Source organism: Miscanthus floridulus, chromosome 3 (genome assembly GCF_019320115.1).
Source record: "Miscanthus floridulus cultivar M001 chromosome 3, ASM1932011v1, whole genome shotgun sequence".
NCBI classification, from domain to species: Eukaryota; Viridiplantae; Streptophyta; class Magnoliopsida; order Poales; family Poaceae; genus Miscanthus; species Miscanthus floridulus.
This window is the reverse complement of record NC_089582.1, coordinates 6,784,163-6,802,038: the sequence shown is the minus strand read 5'-3', so window position 1 is coordinate 6,802,038 and position 17,876 is coordinate 6,784,163. Positions and strand designations below refer to the sequence as shown.

Sequence of the window (17,876 nt, the reverse complement as noted above, 5' to 3'; positions counted from 1 at the left end):
ACTTGATCATCACAGTCAAATGAACTGACCGGACCCTGCGTCCAGCGTCCGGTCACACCAAAGCCAACGTCCGGTCAGTATTTGACCCTCCATTCACTTCCAACTCTTGATCATATGTGAATAAAGTTTGCTCCAAAGGATTTTAGGCATTCATAGGAGCTACCTAGAGCTAGTTTTAACAAGTGTGCACCACACCTAACTCACTAGACTCAACTAGGTCAAGCTACCCGTTCATACCCCCCTTCATAGTACGGCCAAAGGAAAAACAAAGTCCTAAACTACTCTAAGTGTCTCTCCAACTTCAATCGACACTTAGAACTAGTCATCCTTAACCTTGTCGTCCATCCTTTGAAAACCAAAACGATTTCCATTGTAGGGGCATGACAACCTCGATTGCCCAATCGATCTCCATTACCATGACCTAACTTAATTGCCTCTGCAAAACACACGTTAGTCATAGTAATCTTGTATTGACATTAATCACCGAAATCCAACTAGGGGCCTAGATGCTTTCAGGCTTATATCACCAATGTCCATGTTCTTCATTGCATTGATCAATTGAGTGCCTCTTACATCATCTAGATTCTCATCTTCTTCTTGGAAACCATTTGTTTCATCAAATTCCACATCATGAACCTCCTCAAGAGTACCACTAGCCAAATTCCAAACTCTGTATACCTTGCTAGTAGTGGAGTAACCAAGCAAGAAGCCTTCATCACATTTCTTTTCAAACTTGCTCAATCTAGTGCCTTTCTTCAATATGTAGCATTTACAACCAAAAACATGAAAGTATGCTATATTGGGCTTTCTTCCATTCAATAGCTCATAAGGTGTCTTCTCCATCATGGGGTGACAATAGAGTCAGTTTCTATAATAGCAAGCCATGTTGATTGCTTCGGCCCAAAATGAATGACTCACATTGTACTCACTCAACATTGATCTTGCCATATCAATCAAAGTTCTATTCATTCTTTCAACTAGGCCATTTGATTGTGGAGTGTACTTGGCCGAGAATTGATGTCTAATTCTAAATTCATCACACAACTCATCAATTCTAGTATTATTGAATTCACTACCATTGTCACTTCTAAGTTTCTTGATAGTTGTATCAAACTCATTGTGAATGCCCTTGACAAATGATTTGAATGTTGCAAACACATCACTCTTGTCAACAAGAAAGAACACTCATGTGTATCAAGTGAAATCATTGACAATCACAAATCCATATTTGTTTCCACCAATGCTAGTGTATGTGGTTGGTCCAAACAAGTCCATGTGCATCAACTCAAATGCCTTAGATGTGCTCATCATGCTCTTCTTAGGATGTGTGTTACCAACTTGCTTTCTGGCTTGACATGCACTACATAGCTTATCCTTTTCAAATGTGACATCTTTCAAGCCTCTAACTAAGTCATGCTTGATCAACTTGTTCAATTATTTTATTCCAACATGACCAAGTCTTCTATGCCATAACCAGCCCATGCTAGACTTAGTGATCAAACATGTTGACAATTGAGCTTCTCTAGCATTGAAATCAACTAAGTATAGATTTTCATATCTAGATCCTTTGAATATCAAGTTAGAGCCATCTACACTTATGATCTATACATCATCCACACCAAATATGCACTTGAAACCAAGATCACACAATTGAGCTACCGATAATAGGTTGAAGTTCAAGCTCTCTACTAGTAGCACATTTGAAATGCTCAAGTCATTGGATATTGTAATCTTACCAAGACCCTTGACCTTGCCTTTCCCATTGTCACAAAATGTGATACTATCAATCCCATTGCTCTTATTTTCATTGATTGAATTGAACATTCTAGGATCATCGGTCATGTATTGTGTGCACCCACTATCAAGCACCCAATGTCTTCCTCCGGCTTTATAATTGACCTACAAAAGAAGATCAATTTTTTAGATACCCAAACTTGCTTGTGTCCTTTTAGGTTAGTTACCAAGGTCTTTGGTACCCAAATGGCCTTCTTCTTTGGGTCCACAATTGGTGTACCAATGAACTTAGCCTTCACACCACTGGCACTCTTAAAAAGTATGTAACAAGATTCAAATTTAATTGAGGATACATTAGGTAGCTTGTTCTTATGAATCTTGCAATATTGTTCTACATGTCCAACTTGCTTGCATCTATTGCAAAACCGACCATTGCCCTTCACAAAGCTAACTTTGGGAGTGACAAAGGCCGCCTTGCCTTTCTTGGGGGTATAGCCTAATCCCTCTTTGTTGAGAGAAAACCTTTGGCTACCCAAGTACTTTAGCAAGCGGGTATCTCCACCATAGGCATTGCCTAAGGCACAATGAGCTCATTCACCTCCTTCTTGAGGGTCTCATTTTCCACCATTAGTGAGGCATCACAAGTGAGACCATCACTCAAAGGTGAAGTAGAAGTAGTAGTGCTACAAGAAGTATTAGTGGGAGCAACTACAATGGGCTTATAAAAAGATTCATCAATAAGATTACATGTTAGTCCCACATAACAAGACACGATCACTTGCTCCTTCTTGGATTCCTCCTTTTTGACTTTCTCAATGAGAGAGGAGTGAGCTTTTTCAAGCTTAGAGTGAGCTTTGTCAAGGTTCTCATGGGCTTCCATTAGCCTCTCATGAGTGGCATTGAGCTCATCAAAGGATTGCTCAAGAAATTTGACTTTCTTACGTAATTCTTTGCACTCCTTTCTCTTCATCTCAATCCAAGTGTGCACTTGCTCACACATGTCCAAGAGCTCTTCCTTAGTATACTCCTCCTCATCATTATCATCACTCCTACAGGCATCACTTTCACAGTCATCATCATCGCTCACATCATATTTTACCTTAGTAGGCTTTGCCATGAGACATATCGATGGAGTGTCGAAGATGGAGGGCTTGTTGTTGATGGTGATGCTTGCTAGTGCTTTCTTGATAGATTTCTTGTCATCATCACTAGAGCTATCACTATCCGAAGAACCATCACTATTCCATGTGACCACATAGTCTCCACCTTTCTTATTCTTTTGGAAGGTCATTCTCTTCTCCTTATTCTCCTTCTTTTCTTTCTTGTCCTTCTTGTGCTTCTTCTTTTTATCCTCATCATTGTCACTATTGTAGGGACAATTCACTACAATATGATCAGGGCTCTTGCAATTGTAGCATCTTCTCACATATTCTTTACTTTTGGTGTGATCTCTTCTCTTTCTTGCACCATAGCCCTTTTTCTTTATGAATTTTTTCATTTTGCGTACAAAGAGGGCCATAGCTTCACCATCAATATCACTAAGATCATCATCATCACTTGATTCTTTTTTGGACTTTCCCTTGTTCTTGGATGATGATGAGCTAGCCTTGAATGTTATACTCTTCTTCTTCCTTCTTGTCATCCTTGTCATCCCCCTCCCTTTCCACACGGTATGTCTCTTGCGTCATGACATCACCTAGTACTTGGTTGGGGATAATCTTCTTCAATCCTCCTCTTATGATAAGCAATCTCAACATCTCAAATCTTGGAGGTAGACACATTAAGAACCGATGAGAGACATCATCATCCTTGATCTTCTCTCCCAAAGCCTTCAAGTCATTGACAATTACTTGCAACTGATAGAACATCTCTGGAATGCTCTCATCATCCTTCATCTTGAAGCTTGTTAACTTATCCTTGAGGATGTACAACTTGGCACTCTTCACTGCCGGTGTGCCCTCATATGTTTCCTCCAATCTCCTCCACACCTCATTAGCTCTTTCACAATCCTTGATTTGCTCAAATACCTTGGAATCAATGGCATTGTATATGGTGTTGAGAGCCATTGTATTGCATTGCTTGTTGGTCTTGTCTTGGTTGGTTGGATTGTCGGGATCAATGATAGCATAGTCATTCTCGGTCACCTCCCATACTTGATCATTGATTGAACCAAGATACACCAATGCACCTGAATATTTTGTAATTGAGTTAGGTTGTGATATAGTGTATATCGAACAAGACACATGTATGATAGTAAAGAGAGCGTAACATGGTGCTGTGTCAGGACGTCGAGACCATTTGTGTACTCCCTGTACTTGCACCTCGCATTCCCTCTAACTAACCCTGCTTTCGTCCAGATATACAGAGCTGTAGGGAGTGTATCCTACCCATTCCATTGCTGCATTGATCACGATAATAAATTAGCCATTAATAATTTCATCATATGTAACTGCCTCAAAGAATATAGCGAACCAAAGTACTTACCGGTAAACCAGTATTAAGGGGCCTCCTAATGAACCATCGTTCCCAACACCAAACCTAGAGTAAGTAGGAGCAACCCCCAAGGTTCACATACCCTGAGGTGCAACGGCAGGCAACGCATAGCTGTCGATACATCCATGCCAAAACTGTGTTGCCCTAGCTGTACACCGCTATGTTCTCCCATGGCTGACGTAGTATGTCAAGAAAGATCCAGCTGATGGTGTTGCCCGAGGCATCTGGGAATAGGAAAGCACCAAGGAAGTGCCAGAGCCACACTCTAGCGAACCTGTCGATCTGAGCCTCATCAGCTTGTAGGTCCAAGTAATCAAAGGCTCTGTGATCCAGGAAGACAAAACACTAGAACTTTTCTTAAAATTCACCAAAGAAAATGAGACTCAATGGCTACAGAAAAGCAATGCAAGTATTAAATAGGCTTAAATTGCTCACTTATTTTTCTTAGAAACCTCGTCGTCCAGTGGAAGAAAGCCAGTGAACTGAGCCATCAGCTCCCTCTAATGATCGTTGTCAACTATACCTGTCACTGGAAGTCCCTCCAACCAAAGGCCAAAGATAGCCTTCACGTCCTACATGGTCAAGGTCATCTCGCGCGCAAGGTAGGTGGAACGTGTGGGTCTTAGACCTCCACCTGTTATAAGAATAGAACGACTATTAGTTGCCTCAAATTTGTTATAAGAATGTTTACTTACAAAGAAGATACTCACACCTATCTACAACTGCAGTAAGTAGTGCTGGGTCAAGGGGCAGAAGACCGTAGTTGACAACACGGACAAGCTCGAGGAAGCTGGCACGCCGTATGTACAGCGCGTAACGCTCGTCTCACTGGTGCGCCCTAGTGTGCGTGCGGGGCCTCAAAAAAGGCAAGGCCACCTCTGCGTCGGTATCACTCAAGATGTGTGCTCGGTGCTGGTCGTCGTATTCCACCTCAAGAAGGGGATACAACGGGTGCTGCGTGGGAGGAGTCATCCTGTTACAAATTGATAAACAAATTGTTAGAGTATTCAAATTAACATTATGTAGCATTGCAAGATTTGAACTACTTGTTATGCAATACGAACACAATATGAAAGCACATGTATATATTCAAAGTAACATTAATAGACATATTAAACAATTTCACTAGTAAAATAAGTATTTGACGAAACTTCATCAAGTCATCCAAATCACCGTATCACGCACTACTAAGTACCGACACTTGAAAACTAGTATATAAACTAACTAAATAATAAATACATAATCAATCCGTAAACCCAAAATCCTAACTAACAATAACCTAAACCCTAACTACCTAACCAAACCTTAACTATACTACAACACACAACCTAAACTCTAAAAACTACCTACCTAAATAAACAAATTCACTAACCTAACTATCATAAATCACTAACCCTAACTAAAACAACGATCATAATAACATGAAATCGAGAGAGGGAGCTACATTACCTTGATATGAGCAGGCGGTCGGCGGCTGTGACGCGTCGGTGTTCGTGGCGCGGCGGGAGTGGACGGGCGCGTGCGGGCGGCCGTCGGGCGCTGCCGGCGGGGCGCTGCGCGACGTGTGGGCGTGCGGGCGGGCTTGCGCGGCGGCGGGCAGGTAGACAGAGGAAGGGTGACTCGCGGGCAATATTTACCTGGGACTGCCGCGCCGTTAGGGATGGCGCGACACTGCCACGCCAAGATCGGTGTCGCGGCAGACCCTGCCACGTCACCGGTCAGCAGCCCCGGTCATCGCCACGTCATCCTTCTACCACGCCACCATGCATGACACGGCAGGCAATAGGCGCGGCCGAAAGTGTTAGTTTTGAAAAAAAAACAGTGTTAAATTTAAAATTAGTTTATAAAAAGTGTTAAAATTTTTAAAAAAATCCTCAAATAAAATCCTCCGATATTGAGTAATCTGATTTCCTAATAAATAAACATCATGTATTTTTATCATCGTGTCCGTTTATGTTTTTGCCCGTTCCATTGTTGGTCTGGTCAGTCGTTAAATGTTTTTTTTTCTTTTTTCTTTTTCCTTTTTTTTTCCTTTCCTAATATTAAGCGAGAGAGCTTAATCCGTCCGTGTGGTGTTTTTCAATTCCGTTTTTATTGTTTTTTTTTGTTTCATCCATCTTTTTTAGTTTTTTCTGTTTTTGCGTCTTTTTTTCTCGGTCTCCTCATCTGTTTTCCTTCCGTGCTTTTCTTTCCTTTTTTCCCTCTCAAAAATTATGTCTGCTCCGAGTTTTCCTTTTTGGGGCCGTTCGCTGGTCTGGAAAGACCAGCCAGCCGGCTGCTTCCCCTCACAATTTACTGTTCACCAAACCAGCTAAACAGTGTTTCTCTCTTACAGAACTAGCTAGTTTCGGCCAAGTTTCAACGAACGGGACCTTTATGGTTTTTGTGTTTTTTCAAACTATACCTCTCATTTTGATTTCTTACTATTGCCTTTATCTCTAATACTAAATCACTTGGTCGTATTTTTTAACCGGTATCTTCTATTTTTAATAGATATTTTCACCATGAATTTGTTGCATTTATATATCCTTTGCTCGAGTTACGTTACATTCGTATGTCTGCTTCCTAATCCATGTGTTTGTCATCGGTTTTATTTTCATGTCGGATGTAGAGGTAGCTTTGTTCTCCTTCCCTCTCTCAGGTCCTAATAACCTGATCCACTTCTCGAGTCTCATTAGCACGTGCAAATGGTTGTCGTAGATCTATGGCCCCATAAGAATCGGAGCCCTCGAAAGGGCGCAGGATAACAATAACAATGAGCCATGGCGGAGGACACATAAATCAGACTGAAATTATGAGGACCTGTAGCTAGGAAAGCTGACAGTGGAGCAATCGATTGACCCTCACGTGATCCAACTACTCCTTTGCCAGGCTGACCTCCAGCAACTGCTGTGTCGTCGCGTGCAACGATGGCATGGATAGGTCGCCCATGCATGCCGCTCTTCTCGATCGTTAAGGACACTCTAAGAGTTGCACGCTTGCTCAACCGTGGTCATCAGGCCACGCCTATGCCGTCACAGGCAGCCACATCCACCCAAGCACTACTAGAGCCACGCCCACATGGGTGCCGTAGCGCCCCATTGCGGCGTTGCACAGTGCTAGCCCAGGTCTTTGTCGATGGTTGGCGCACTAACGTCCTAGGTTGCCTGACGGTGACACTGGGCGCGCGTGCTGTCGTGGCCACTGTGCCCACACACGGATGGCTTCACCGTGTAGCCACACTCGTGCCATCAACAATGCATTAAATTATTCTCCCGCTGCAACGCACGGGCATATTTGCTAGTTAAAATATAATCTAAACTTATATATTTATAAGCTAGTTTTGTTATCCATCGGTATTTTAACCCCAATGCAAGCGCTATATACGAGCGGCCTAGGCGTCAAAATTGAAGAGCTCCGCCACTCGTATCCGGTATCCCTCTTTGTTCTTCTCGTGTTCACGCAAGATTCGTCGGAATGCAATGCACGCACGAGTGGAATCCTTGTGAAACTGTTCTACAAACTAGTGTCAGCCGTCAGGGCGCCAAACTTGAATCAATGGGCTAACAATTTGGTCTTGGTTTTAAATGCCAATAAGGAGAACTAAATATAAGTTAATTATATGGTCTAGTAAAAGTCAACGCGAGACTAATGGACTAACGATTTTAGATTTTTAGTTTAAAAAAATTGCTAATATCGGCTAAGCAACTGTTACACTTTGTAGCTGCAGCAATGTACGTGTAAAACCAGAGAACCAGCCGCTGCTGAGGAGCAGCCGCAAGAATCTCCTGAATTAACAAAGATTTATATCCGTAATAATAAAAACAATGCTAATTCCTGTCGATTAATTAAATTAATTCCAGTCGATTAATAATTAAATTAATTAATGGGACATTATCGTATTCCACGAGCCGAGCTCCCATTGGCTCTCCGCACGTGTCCCCACCCCGCCATCGGCTTCGGAGTTCGACCAAGCAGCGCCATGCCGCCGCCTCCTCCACCGCCGCTGGTGGATGATCTCGTGGAGGAGGTGCTCCTCCGCTTCCCGCCGGACGACCCCGCGGCGCTCGTCCGCGCCGCGCTCGTTTGCAAGCGCTGGCGCCGCCTCGTCTCCGGCCCCGGCTTTCGCCGCCGCTTCAGCGAGTTCCACCGCACCCCGCCGATGCTGGGGATGTTCTGCAACCGAGAGCTCATCCGCGTGTCGCACTTCGTGCCCACGACCGCCTTCCGCCCGCATCATGCCGAGCGTGGCCCGATCGCGCTGGATGCCACCTCCTCCGTGGGGAAGACTGGGCCCTCGTCGTCTGGGATCCCATCACGGATGAGGAGTGGAAGGTGCCCTTCCCGCCGAAGTGCATAGGGGTGCCGTACTGGACCGCGGCGGTTCTCTGCTCTGCTGATGGCACCGGCGGCTGTGATCACCTTGATTGCCACCGTCGACCCTTCATCGTGGTTTTTGTGGCCTCTGTTCGCATGGGCCGTGATGCAGCGGTGACCTTTATCTGCACCTACTCATCTAATGCCGCTGCCTGGAGTGAGCCAACTTACGGTCAGCAACCTGGTTACTTTGTCAATCCCTGGATAAGGAGTGCGCTTGTGGGGAATAGGCTCTATTTTGGGCATCTGTTAAAAAGTAGCACAGCTCTCAAGTACATCATGCAATTGCGTCAAATGTCGTGGATTCAACCACCATCTTCAGTGCCTTTTTGTCGTCTGTCTGCTCTCACAACAACAGAGGACGGTGGACTGCGGTTCGCTATTGAACATGAGTACAAACTCTACATTTGGTCGACGAAGGATGCTGATGAAGTAGATACTAGTTGGGAACAAAACAGAGTCATTGAACTTAACACGCTGCTCCCAGTTGATGCCGACTTAACCAAACTAGATGTGGTTGGCTCCATGGATGATCTCTGTACCATTTTCGTGAGCGTGGATAATGCGGCCGATGCAATTGATCTGAAGACCTGTAAGGTAAAGAAGGTGTACGAGGGCACAATCGACACCATTGTTCCTTACGTGAGCTTCTACACCCCAGGTACATGTTTGCTTAGTTTTTGGTTTACAGTGTTCATGGTTCAATAGACTCCTCGATATTGTATTTCTTAAAGTGCAATATTATATCTAACTAGGTGGATCCTACCTAAATGTTTTTAATTTATTATGGGCGATCTTTGAAACTAATCAGCTATGCCTAATGAATTTAGTGATAATTAAAAATCAATTACTTGGGTGAGCTTCGACACTTCAGAATTCAGATGCCTTCTGTGTATCTCTAATCATGTTCATCTGTAGCCCTCATGTGTCAATCGATGGTGATATATGTGCTATACTTAGGGATGCAGTTATCTTATTGAGCTTGTGCAAGTGTTGATGCTGACTGTTGTTGCTGTGAATAATGAAGTAGTGTTATTTTGTTGGCAAGCACTAAGGGTTCATCTAGGGCAAATTTGAGTCCTCAATCAGCTGATGTTGTTCTCAAAATTTGTAAATTCTGTAGCACTGGAAGCAGATGGTACAGGTGAAGGACCAAGTGGTGGCTCAAGTGCATGAAAAGCTTATGGTGGTCATGTGAGGTTCTCAAGCAAGTAGCACGAGGTCTATGGTGGGACAACACTTTTTTGCATCAGTGAGATTGGTGCTGGACTTGGGCTTTTGTGTTTTTCAAGTAGTAGTTTGTCTCGAACCTTTTAGCTTTATTGTTGGCTCTATCGGGCTTGTATGTAAGCTGTTAATCTCTAGATTGTCTGACTTGATCTGTGACTATGGGCTCCAGAATTCCTGCTTGTGGTGAAATCCTGAAATGCTCATTCCTTTCCTTGTTAAAAGATGTAGTCGAGAAAAGGAGCATTATGAAATCAGATCATGGCAACTTCACATGTTCCATGTCCTTCCTACATTAATTAATTAATTGATTTATTGTGTTTCAACATCTTATTGCTTCTAAATGATTGGATAGCCAGGAACTTGTTAATTTATTGCTGCCATATTTTTGCTTGTGTGGCCAACCTGGTAGAAATCCAAAGACAGAGAGACAGCTTATTCATGTGTGAATCTTGAAACCACAGTGCAGTGGCGACAAAACCATGGGACACAATTTAGTTTGTGTGCAGTGCAGGTGAACACCAAGGGAAAGAAAAGGTAACATGATCAAAGAATAACAGCAGTACCAGTACATGAGTGCAGCAGGTGCTGACGCTGAATCATGGTTGGTCTTGCCTGTCGAATGCAGATCACGAAGCATGAGCATTGTCCACCAGGCTTCTGTTTTGACATGCTGAAGCTGAACCAAACCTATTGTTCACTGTGTTTGCTTGATACTGATAGCCACCCCGCCCCTTCTCGTTCTGTGAGTGATGAAGTGTGTGATGTGATGCTGAACTGAACTGAACTGAACTTGCCCATATTCCCATCGTGGAAAAGGCCTCTGTTTCAGTAAACTAGTCTAGACTAGCATCAGGGGTAAATAAATTGAAGAGATCCTGAAGAAGTGAATCTTTGGTTCAGTTTCTGTAGCTTATTAACAAGGTAAAAGATGATGCCTCATCTAATACCTTGGACCAAGAAGCATTAGCCGCGTTTTCATTAACAAGGTACTCTGCCTCGTGGTTGAACTCTGTAGCTTCCTTCCGTCGAACTGGATCGGAACTGCTGAAATGAAGCAACACATGGTACTAGTTATCTGCATGCTTTATAATATATCCGTATTTTGTTTTTGGGTAGATCGATGAAGAAGAAAAAATATCAACGATTATAAACTTTATGGATTTATTACTTTACTCTTTTTTTTGAGAAAGATTTATTACTTTACTTTTTTTAGTGGAATTTATTACTTTACTGAACGAGCTATTTTATCGGGCATATAAGCTAGCTGGGCCGATCTCACCAGTTTGGAGATGGGCCTGCCGATGCCATCAGGCCCCATTCGGATTCGGATGCTGAGCCCACCTGGCAGTGACGATCGACGAACGCTCTTCCCCTGCCCATGAGCGAGTGATGTCTTGGGCACGTGGCGACCGGCAGGTGCAGTCAGCTCTGCTTTTTTCTTCTTCTTCTGATAAATCTGCTTTTTGGGCTTTGGCACGTGTGCAAGTGGCTAGGCGCAGTATGTGCCCAAAGACTAAAGCACCTGGTAGCATGCACAAGTTTGTTGTTATCCCTTGCCGCCTTGCGTCAGGCAACGAATTTGTTCTCCTACGTGTACAAGTTTCTCCTGGGTTCTTCTCCTACGTGTGCAAGTTTTCTCTGCGTTTCAACATCAGGCAACCGCTAGTCAACTAGCCTCAGCTCTCCGTGCAGAGCCTTTGTTTTTGGAAGCACAATATTCTGTTCTGTTTTGTTTTTATAACTTTATTTTATATTAGGTTGAAAGGGGGACATTCGGACGTACTCAGCCTGTTTGTGTGTTGGTTTCAGTTAGGGTTTATCAGTCAGCTAATCGTTTTTTCTCTCACAACAAACTAGTACTAGTCGGGCTTATCAGCCAAGAAACCAACCATCGAACAGGCCGACTATGGCGTTAAACATACAGTATCACTTTAATCCCTGTTTCATCAAAATTAAAATAAGCAATTGAATTGCCGTACCTAACTGTTTGGAGCCTTGTTGTAAAAAAAAAAAAAAAAACTGTTTGGAGCCTAGCGCTCGTGTAGTCTCCACGAGCCGTGCTCCCACTGGCTCACGTGCCCAGTCACGTCTGGCCCCACGCCCTGACACACCTCACATTCTCCGCTCCCCTGCACCTGGTCCACCAGCACCGCAAGCTCCAGGCAAACCAGCCAGTCCGTGTCCGTCCGTGCGCGCGGTCCACAGCAACGCTTCGTGCTCCTCCGCTCCGCTTTATGCGCCGCGGCTGCCACGGCCCCCACCCATACCTCTCCTCGCTCAGTCGCTCCCCTCCCTCGCCGTCCCTCCCTCGAAAGCGTCCAAACCGTAGGCCATGGCGAATGCGGGCTCCTCCGCGTCGTCGCCGGGGGCCGGGCCCTCCTCCTCGTCGCCGCAGGCCGGCGGGGACGCGCACACGCCGCGGCAGCGGCAGGGACGGCCGCCCGTGCGCGCCGGCTCCGACCCGCTCCTCATCGTCTGCTGCTGCTTCAGCGTCGTCACGGCCGCCACCGCGCTCCTGTGCGTCGCCACCAACGTCGTCTCCGCCGTCCAGTCCTTCCGCGCCGGCTCCGACGTGCGTGGCCCGCACGCCCCAGTGCGACTTTCCCCTTCTCGTCGTCGCCCGACGCCCGCCCTGGGGGGGCTGCTGATTCGTTTGTTGAATTGCTCCTCCACAGATATTCGGGGGCATATTCCGGTGCTACGCGGTCGTCTTCTCGCTCTTCGTCGCCGTCCTCGAGACCGAGTGGGGGTTCATCATCCGCTTCTGGAAGGTTGGTTGGTTGTTCCGCTTTCTATCTCCGCCGTACAACCTACCTTTGGCTTGGTTTGGATTGTGAGAGGCCGCGAATTCCTTGTGATGTTGTTACCGACACGACGGGATTATTCAATTGGAGCCTGCTTGGTCGCTATCTGACTGATTGTGAAACTTTAGGTGATGTATACAATGCTACACAATTTAGTCAGTTGGGGCACTTGGTACTGGTAGACTGCAACTATCGTGTTTACCATTTATCAAAAAAAAAAAAAAAAAAAACTGTTGTGTTTACCAGGAAAGATATTTATAAGTTTATTAGGTACCGGTTTCTTCTGTTATGATGTTTTCATAATCGACTTTTACTGTTTCAGTCAATAAATGCATTTTGGTCCTTAGGTTCTGCAAGTTAGTGAGGCTAGCTTAATATTTTCTTGATTTTACTGCCTCGTTGATTTAGTGATGCCTTTAATTGTTATGCGATCAGATATTTGAATACTGGCCTGCACGGGGAATGCTCCAGATCTTGTAAGTATTCTTTGTGACCATATGTTTCTATTTCCTCGAATTTTGTTTCCAAAACTCTGCAATCAATCTGTGTATATTCATTTGAATGCATAATTGAGTAAACCACTTATGCTTGGTGCTCATCCAGATATAGGAAGTGTTTGTTATCCTTTTTTTGCAAATAATACAATAAAATATGAAAATAGACATCAGAGAAAGTTGCAGATGTGACAACGAGGCATTGATTTGTATTGTTCAGTATAATTGTTTTGTGAAATAAAACAATTATCTGCTTCCAATGTCAACCCAAAACTTGGTTTCTCCATAAATCTGGACCAAGATTTGATGAGCAACAATAATCTTCATACATTAGTTTGGTATTAAGGCCATAGTAGTGCTGCGTTAATGTCAGTTATGAGCAATTCCAACCTTCATACAGTAAATAATCTTCCTACATTAGTTTGGTATTAAGGCCATAATAGTGCTGTGTTAATGTTAGTTATGAGCAATTCCAACCTTCATACAGTATTTCAACATTCTCTTATGCCATAGAATTGCTATATCAATCTCAGTTTCATGCAGTTTTATTCTTCTGTCGATGCATTGTTGTCCTCACGTGTTCAGACCTCTCCTATCTATATTAGCGTGCACTGTTGTGAGAATACTTTTCTGGTTAATTGAATGTGGCATATCATCTTAGCTTTGCCTGAACCCTGAAATGTATTTCCTTTTAATCTAGGTTTTCCAAAACATAACATAGTTTTCGACCTGGGTGATTACAAATGAAAGAATAATGTTACATATGCACACTTGGTTCGATGTTTGAGAATACTGGGATGAAAATTTTGGCAATTCAGTGTCTGGACCATAAATTCAGAGTAATACTCTTGTTGTCCAGCTGGTGTTAACCGGATTGACCTCTTCACATTCACATTACGTGCACCAAGTACTTGTGTCAATTATATGCAACTGCACTATAACTGTTGAGATCATGAGCATTTTAGATTTTAAATTCCTTGCCTGCAAGCAGTGTCATGAATTCTGAGACTTGTTCTTGCACATGCTGAATTGTATCACATGCCTATTCCTTTGTTGATCTCCATATTTTTGGTTCCTGGCAGTGTTGCTGTCATGACGAAGGCATACCCAAGTATTGAAAGGAATGATCTGATTTTGCTCCAGGAGATTGCCAGCTACATGCTTCTTGCATGTGGAGCTGTCTATGTGATCTCGGTAAGAGAGAATTTTGGATGTTCATGTGTTGAAAGACTGTAACTGCATTAATAGTTCCGAAATTTTGGACTCCACACTGTAAAATGGCTAAGAACTAAAGCTCTTAGGACATTGCTGTCTTTATAATTTTGAAATTTTCAGTCATTTTTGTTGGGGAAAAGTAGTACAGGTACTACCCAACCTTATTTCATAGGCTCCATCATAGTTCTTAAGGCGTCGCCTAGGCGTCCAGGCGTGCCCACCTCGCCGTGGAAACAATGGCGCCTTGCCCCCTAGGCGACGCCTAGGCGTCCAGGCGTGCCCACCTCGCCGTGGAAACAATGGCGCCTTGCCCCCTAGGCGTCGCCTAGGCGCCGCCTAGGCGTCCAGGCGTACCAAGCACTCGCCTGGACGCCTCACCGCCTTAAAAACTATGGGCTCCATAGCATTATGAACCAGTTGAATGCTTGTAGCACAGACTGACAAATTTCATACAAACACACCCGAAATATTATCATGATTATTCATGAAGTCCCTACCAGCTGTGTCTATCATAGGTTCATCATACCACAGTATGATCTTATAATGTGTGATGAAACAAATGGTCAACATTGACTTCTTTTAATGCATCTTCACAAATGTAGTTAACTGAAAAACTTTGAATATATGTAGGGGATATTGTGCATTGGTGTGCTAAAACGTTCAAGGCAGCAGAAAGCGACATCACGGGAGCAAGCAGCCAAGGATCTGCAGGTAAGTACTTGATTCTTTTAAATCTGACAGCATGGAATCCAGTGATTGGATATTTCTTTGTTTTGACCCATTGTCTTTCGGTCTGTAAGACACCCTTTCTGCAGCTTATGCCCAAATTTACTTAGTGTGGCTTAGTTTGATCTTCCGTATTTCAGTTACTCCACTTTCAGTGACTGTGTGATAAGATTATTCTTTTCCTGCAGTCCTGCTTGTTTTGCTTCCCATGGATAGTTCAGGAGAATCTGTAGCTGTAGCTCAAAACCAAGTGTAGCTCGTTAGAAATATAAAAACCGGTTTTATATAAAGATGGTGCCCCCTTTTCCCCCTCGGAGTAGCTGATCGCCTGTTTTGCAGTGTTTTACTAGAATACTATGTTATAATTATCCCAAGCCATATGATATCAAGTAAAATATGTGTTCACGAGAGAATTGCATCTGAGAATTTTCTAAAAGAATGTATATGCAGCCTCAGCCTGCAAAAAGGAAAATAGGCTATATACGACTATTCTTTGTTGTTCATAGCCAGGCAACTGTCTATTGGATAGTGTATTGCCAAAATCGCTCCACTTAGTTTTGAAGTTAAGGGTACAGCCTAAATGGTACAAGCATAATTTTTGTTCTGTACACCATCACTGCCAGCTCATCTTTCCTCATTTCCTAATTCTGTATGGTGTTTCTTTTTTCTTTTTTTTTGATGCCTGAATACTTATCTTTATGGTGTTTCAGGAGCTGGAGAAACGGAGAGAAGAACTTGAGGCGTTGTTACTTGCTGAGCGGTCGGAGTTGGTCTGAACTATGAAGGCTGACCACAGTGATGTAACCATTTCTCTTCCAGTGTAGATAAATGTTTTTTTCTCCTGATGATAGCATACTGCTTGGTCCCGGCCATGAGTCATTCATCAGAAGTCACTTCGTTCAAGCGTATCTTCTTTAGTTCCTCTGGAAGTATGGATCATTTCTTATGTTTGTACCGAAACAGATTCGAAACTTATTATCTCTATTCTATATTGCAGTTGCATGTGCCTCATATTTGACACTTTGCATTATACTGATATCTATCTTTTTTTATTTATTACAGATATAGGATCACATATGTTTCTGTTGTTAATTAACGTCATGCTTTTAAAGGACAGGCCTTGTAGCTATCCTCATGGTTTCAGCTGAATTGTGGGCTTTTGGTTTCAGAGCATTGTATTGATTCATCGTCTGGGAATATGTTGTTTTTCAGTTAAATTACGGCATGAGTTTGATGTAGCATGCCGACCTGCCGTCTAAGCCTGTCTTGTATGTATTGCTGAATAATTCACCTGAATTTTACCCTTAATATCTATTTTGACACAGTAGTAATTCACTCCTTGCGCTATAGGTCTTGTAATACCTGTTTTACTGTGTACTATTTTCCCCAATTATTACTGGGTGGTAACATTATTCTCATTTTCTTTTAGAGGAACCTGTTCTCATATAATTCTTATCTAAACCAAATTTGATGGCAACCATCCGGACCCTGTGAACTTGATCCAATGGCACATGATCTCACCCTCTCCCTTTCTCTGGTTTAGTGCAGGTATCTAGATACACTGTATATCTAATGCATAGCAAAAAACTATTATGTATTTAGAAAAACAAAAAATGTGTTATAATTTCGAATGTAGTACCTTCAATGGTGATCTTTATTCAAGAAAGTCTTACAAAGTGCTAGCAAATGAATTTATGGCAGTAATGTTTGTGTGGAGTGATGAGTTGGTCGTAAGAACTGGATTTATATGATCAAGTATCGTCGTCTCTACCGAAGTATAAATACTAAGAAGTCAAAGGTACGAAGAGTGACAATTTTGTAATAATAAGGGGAGAGAGTAACATGAGAGCTTTTTGGAAGACGCAAAGGAATGAATTATCTGGTATTTATGTTCCAATAACACTACGCAGGTGCAAAAAAAAATGCCGTTTCCTTACAAATATTAGTAGAGATAGTAAGAATTTTATGGAAACAAATGTGGTGACCACAATCAACTAGGTGCAAATAGACATTGTAGAATTTAGCTCAAAACGCCATGAGCTATGATATGGTATCCAAAAGTTAGGTTGCCCAACAAAAAAAAGTGACATCCTTTTATAATATTTTTGAAAAAAGTAGCTCCCTCCCTACTTAAAAATAACATCATTTTGGACAGCGACACGGTCTCCAAAGCATAACTTTGACTACTTATTTTTATAAAGATATTTATTAAAAAGTGATATATGTAAATTTTTGTGAAAATATTTTTCAAGACAAATCTATACATATGGTTTTCACTTTTTCAAACTCAACAAATTAAAAATTATTCATGATTTATATGATCAAGTCTTGTCCAAAACGACTTTATTTTTGAGTATGGAGGGAGTACATTTCAAGAGTCAAAAGCCAAAATTCATTTTTAAATGGCTCTACTATAAAACAAACAAGTCATTGGCTCACTTGTGAAGCATAATCATACGGTAAAACGCACTTTGATTCTTTCGATGATATGCCGTGTTGTTGCCTGTTGGGACTTGGGACACTCAAAATTCTTGTTTGAGCGGTAATTTCCAAAACTCGCTGGTATCCTAAAAGTAGATTTGTGAGTTTGTGACATAAAAAAAACAAATGGCGGGTATTTCCGTATGAAATACGAGTACGATACTGGTATTTTGGTCTCTGCCTCGGTAGCTGCGCCAAACTTTTCCCCAACCTCAGTTCAGTTTCGCGGCTGACCCCCGCTTTCGTCCAATGGAGCCGCCCAGCTTGTGCGGCGGCGCCAGCGGCCAGCTCGCCGCCAAGGCCTCGGAGGACGGCCCCGGCGCGGACCGGCTCAGCGCGCGCG

The 17,876-nt window shown here is 43.1% G+C and overlaps 1 protein-coding gene and 1 pseudogene across 2 annotated transcripts; both read left to right on the top strand.

Moving 5' to 3' along the window:
* Positions 1-10,001, top strand: part of LOC136543051 (uncharacterized) — a 41,662-nt pseudogene extending 31,661 nt beyond the window's left edge.
* Positions 10,002-11,968: 1,967 nt separating this feature from the next.
* LOC136544865 (uncharacterized) lies at positions 11,969-16,439 on the top strand. 2 transcript variants are annotated; one of them, XR_010780851.1, is made up of 7 exons: positions 11,969-12,385; positions 12,489-12,584; positions 13,053-13,093; positions 14,194-14,305; positions 14,957-15,037; positions 15,763-15,981; positions 16,115-16,439. XR_010780851.1 is itself a non-coding variant. In XM_066536932.1 (6 exons), the coding sequence occupies exons 1-6, from the start codon at positions 12,146-12,148 to the stop codon at positions 15,826-15,828; spliced, it is 636 nt and encodes a 211-aa protein (XP_066393029.1). In that variant the 5' UTR covers positions 11,969-12,145; the 3' UTR covers positions 15,829-16,063. The 2 variants fall into 2 exon arrangements, 1 of the variants encoding a protein (XP_066393029.1); XM_066536932.1 differs by lacking the exon at positions 16,115-16,439 and having other exon boundaries at positions 15,763-16,063.
* The last annotated feature ends 1,437 nt before the right edge of the window (positions 16,440-17,876 follow it).

What these genes read in the sequence shown, in the direction of transcription:
- LOC136544865 (XM_066536932.1), top strand. Translation starts at nt 12,146, where the DNA reads ATGGCGAATGCGGGCTCCTCCGCGTCGTCGCCGGGGGCCGGGCCCTCC. An exon ending in TCATCATCCGCTTCTGGAAG is followed by an intron (nt 12,585 to 13,052) that starts GTTGGTTGGTTG and finishes TTATGCGATCAG; the next exon opens with ATATTTGAATACTGGCCTGC. An exon ending in AAGCAGCCAAGGATCTGCAG is followed by an intron (nt 15,038 to 15,762) that starts GTAAGTACTTGA and finishes ATGGTGTTTCAG; the next exon opens with GAGCTGGAGAAACGGAGAGA.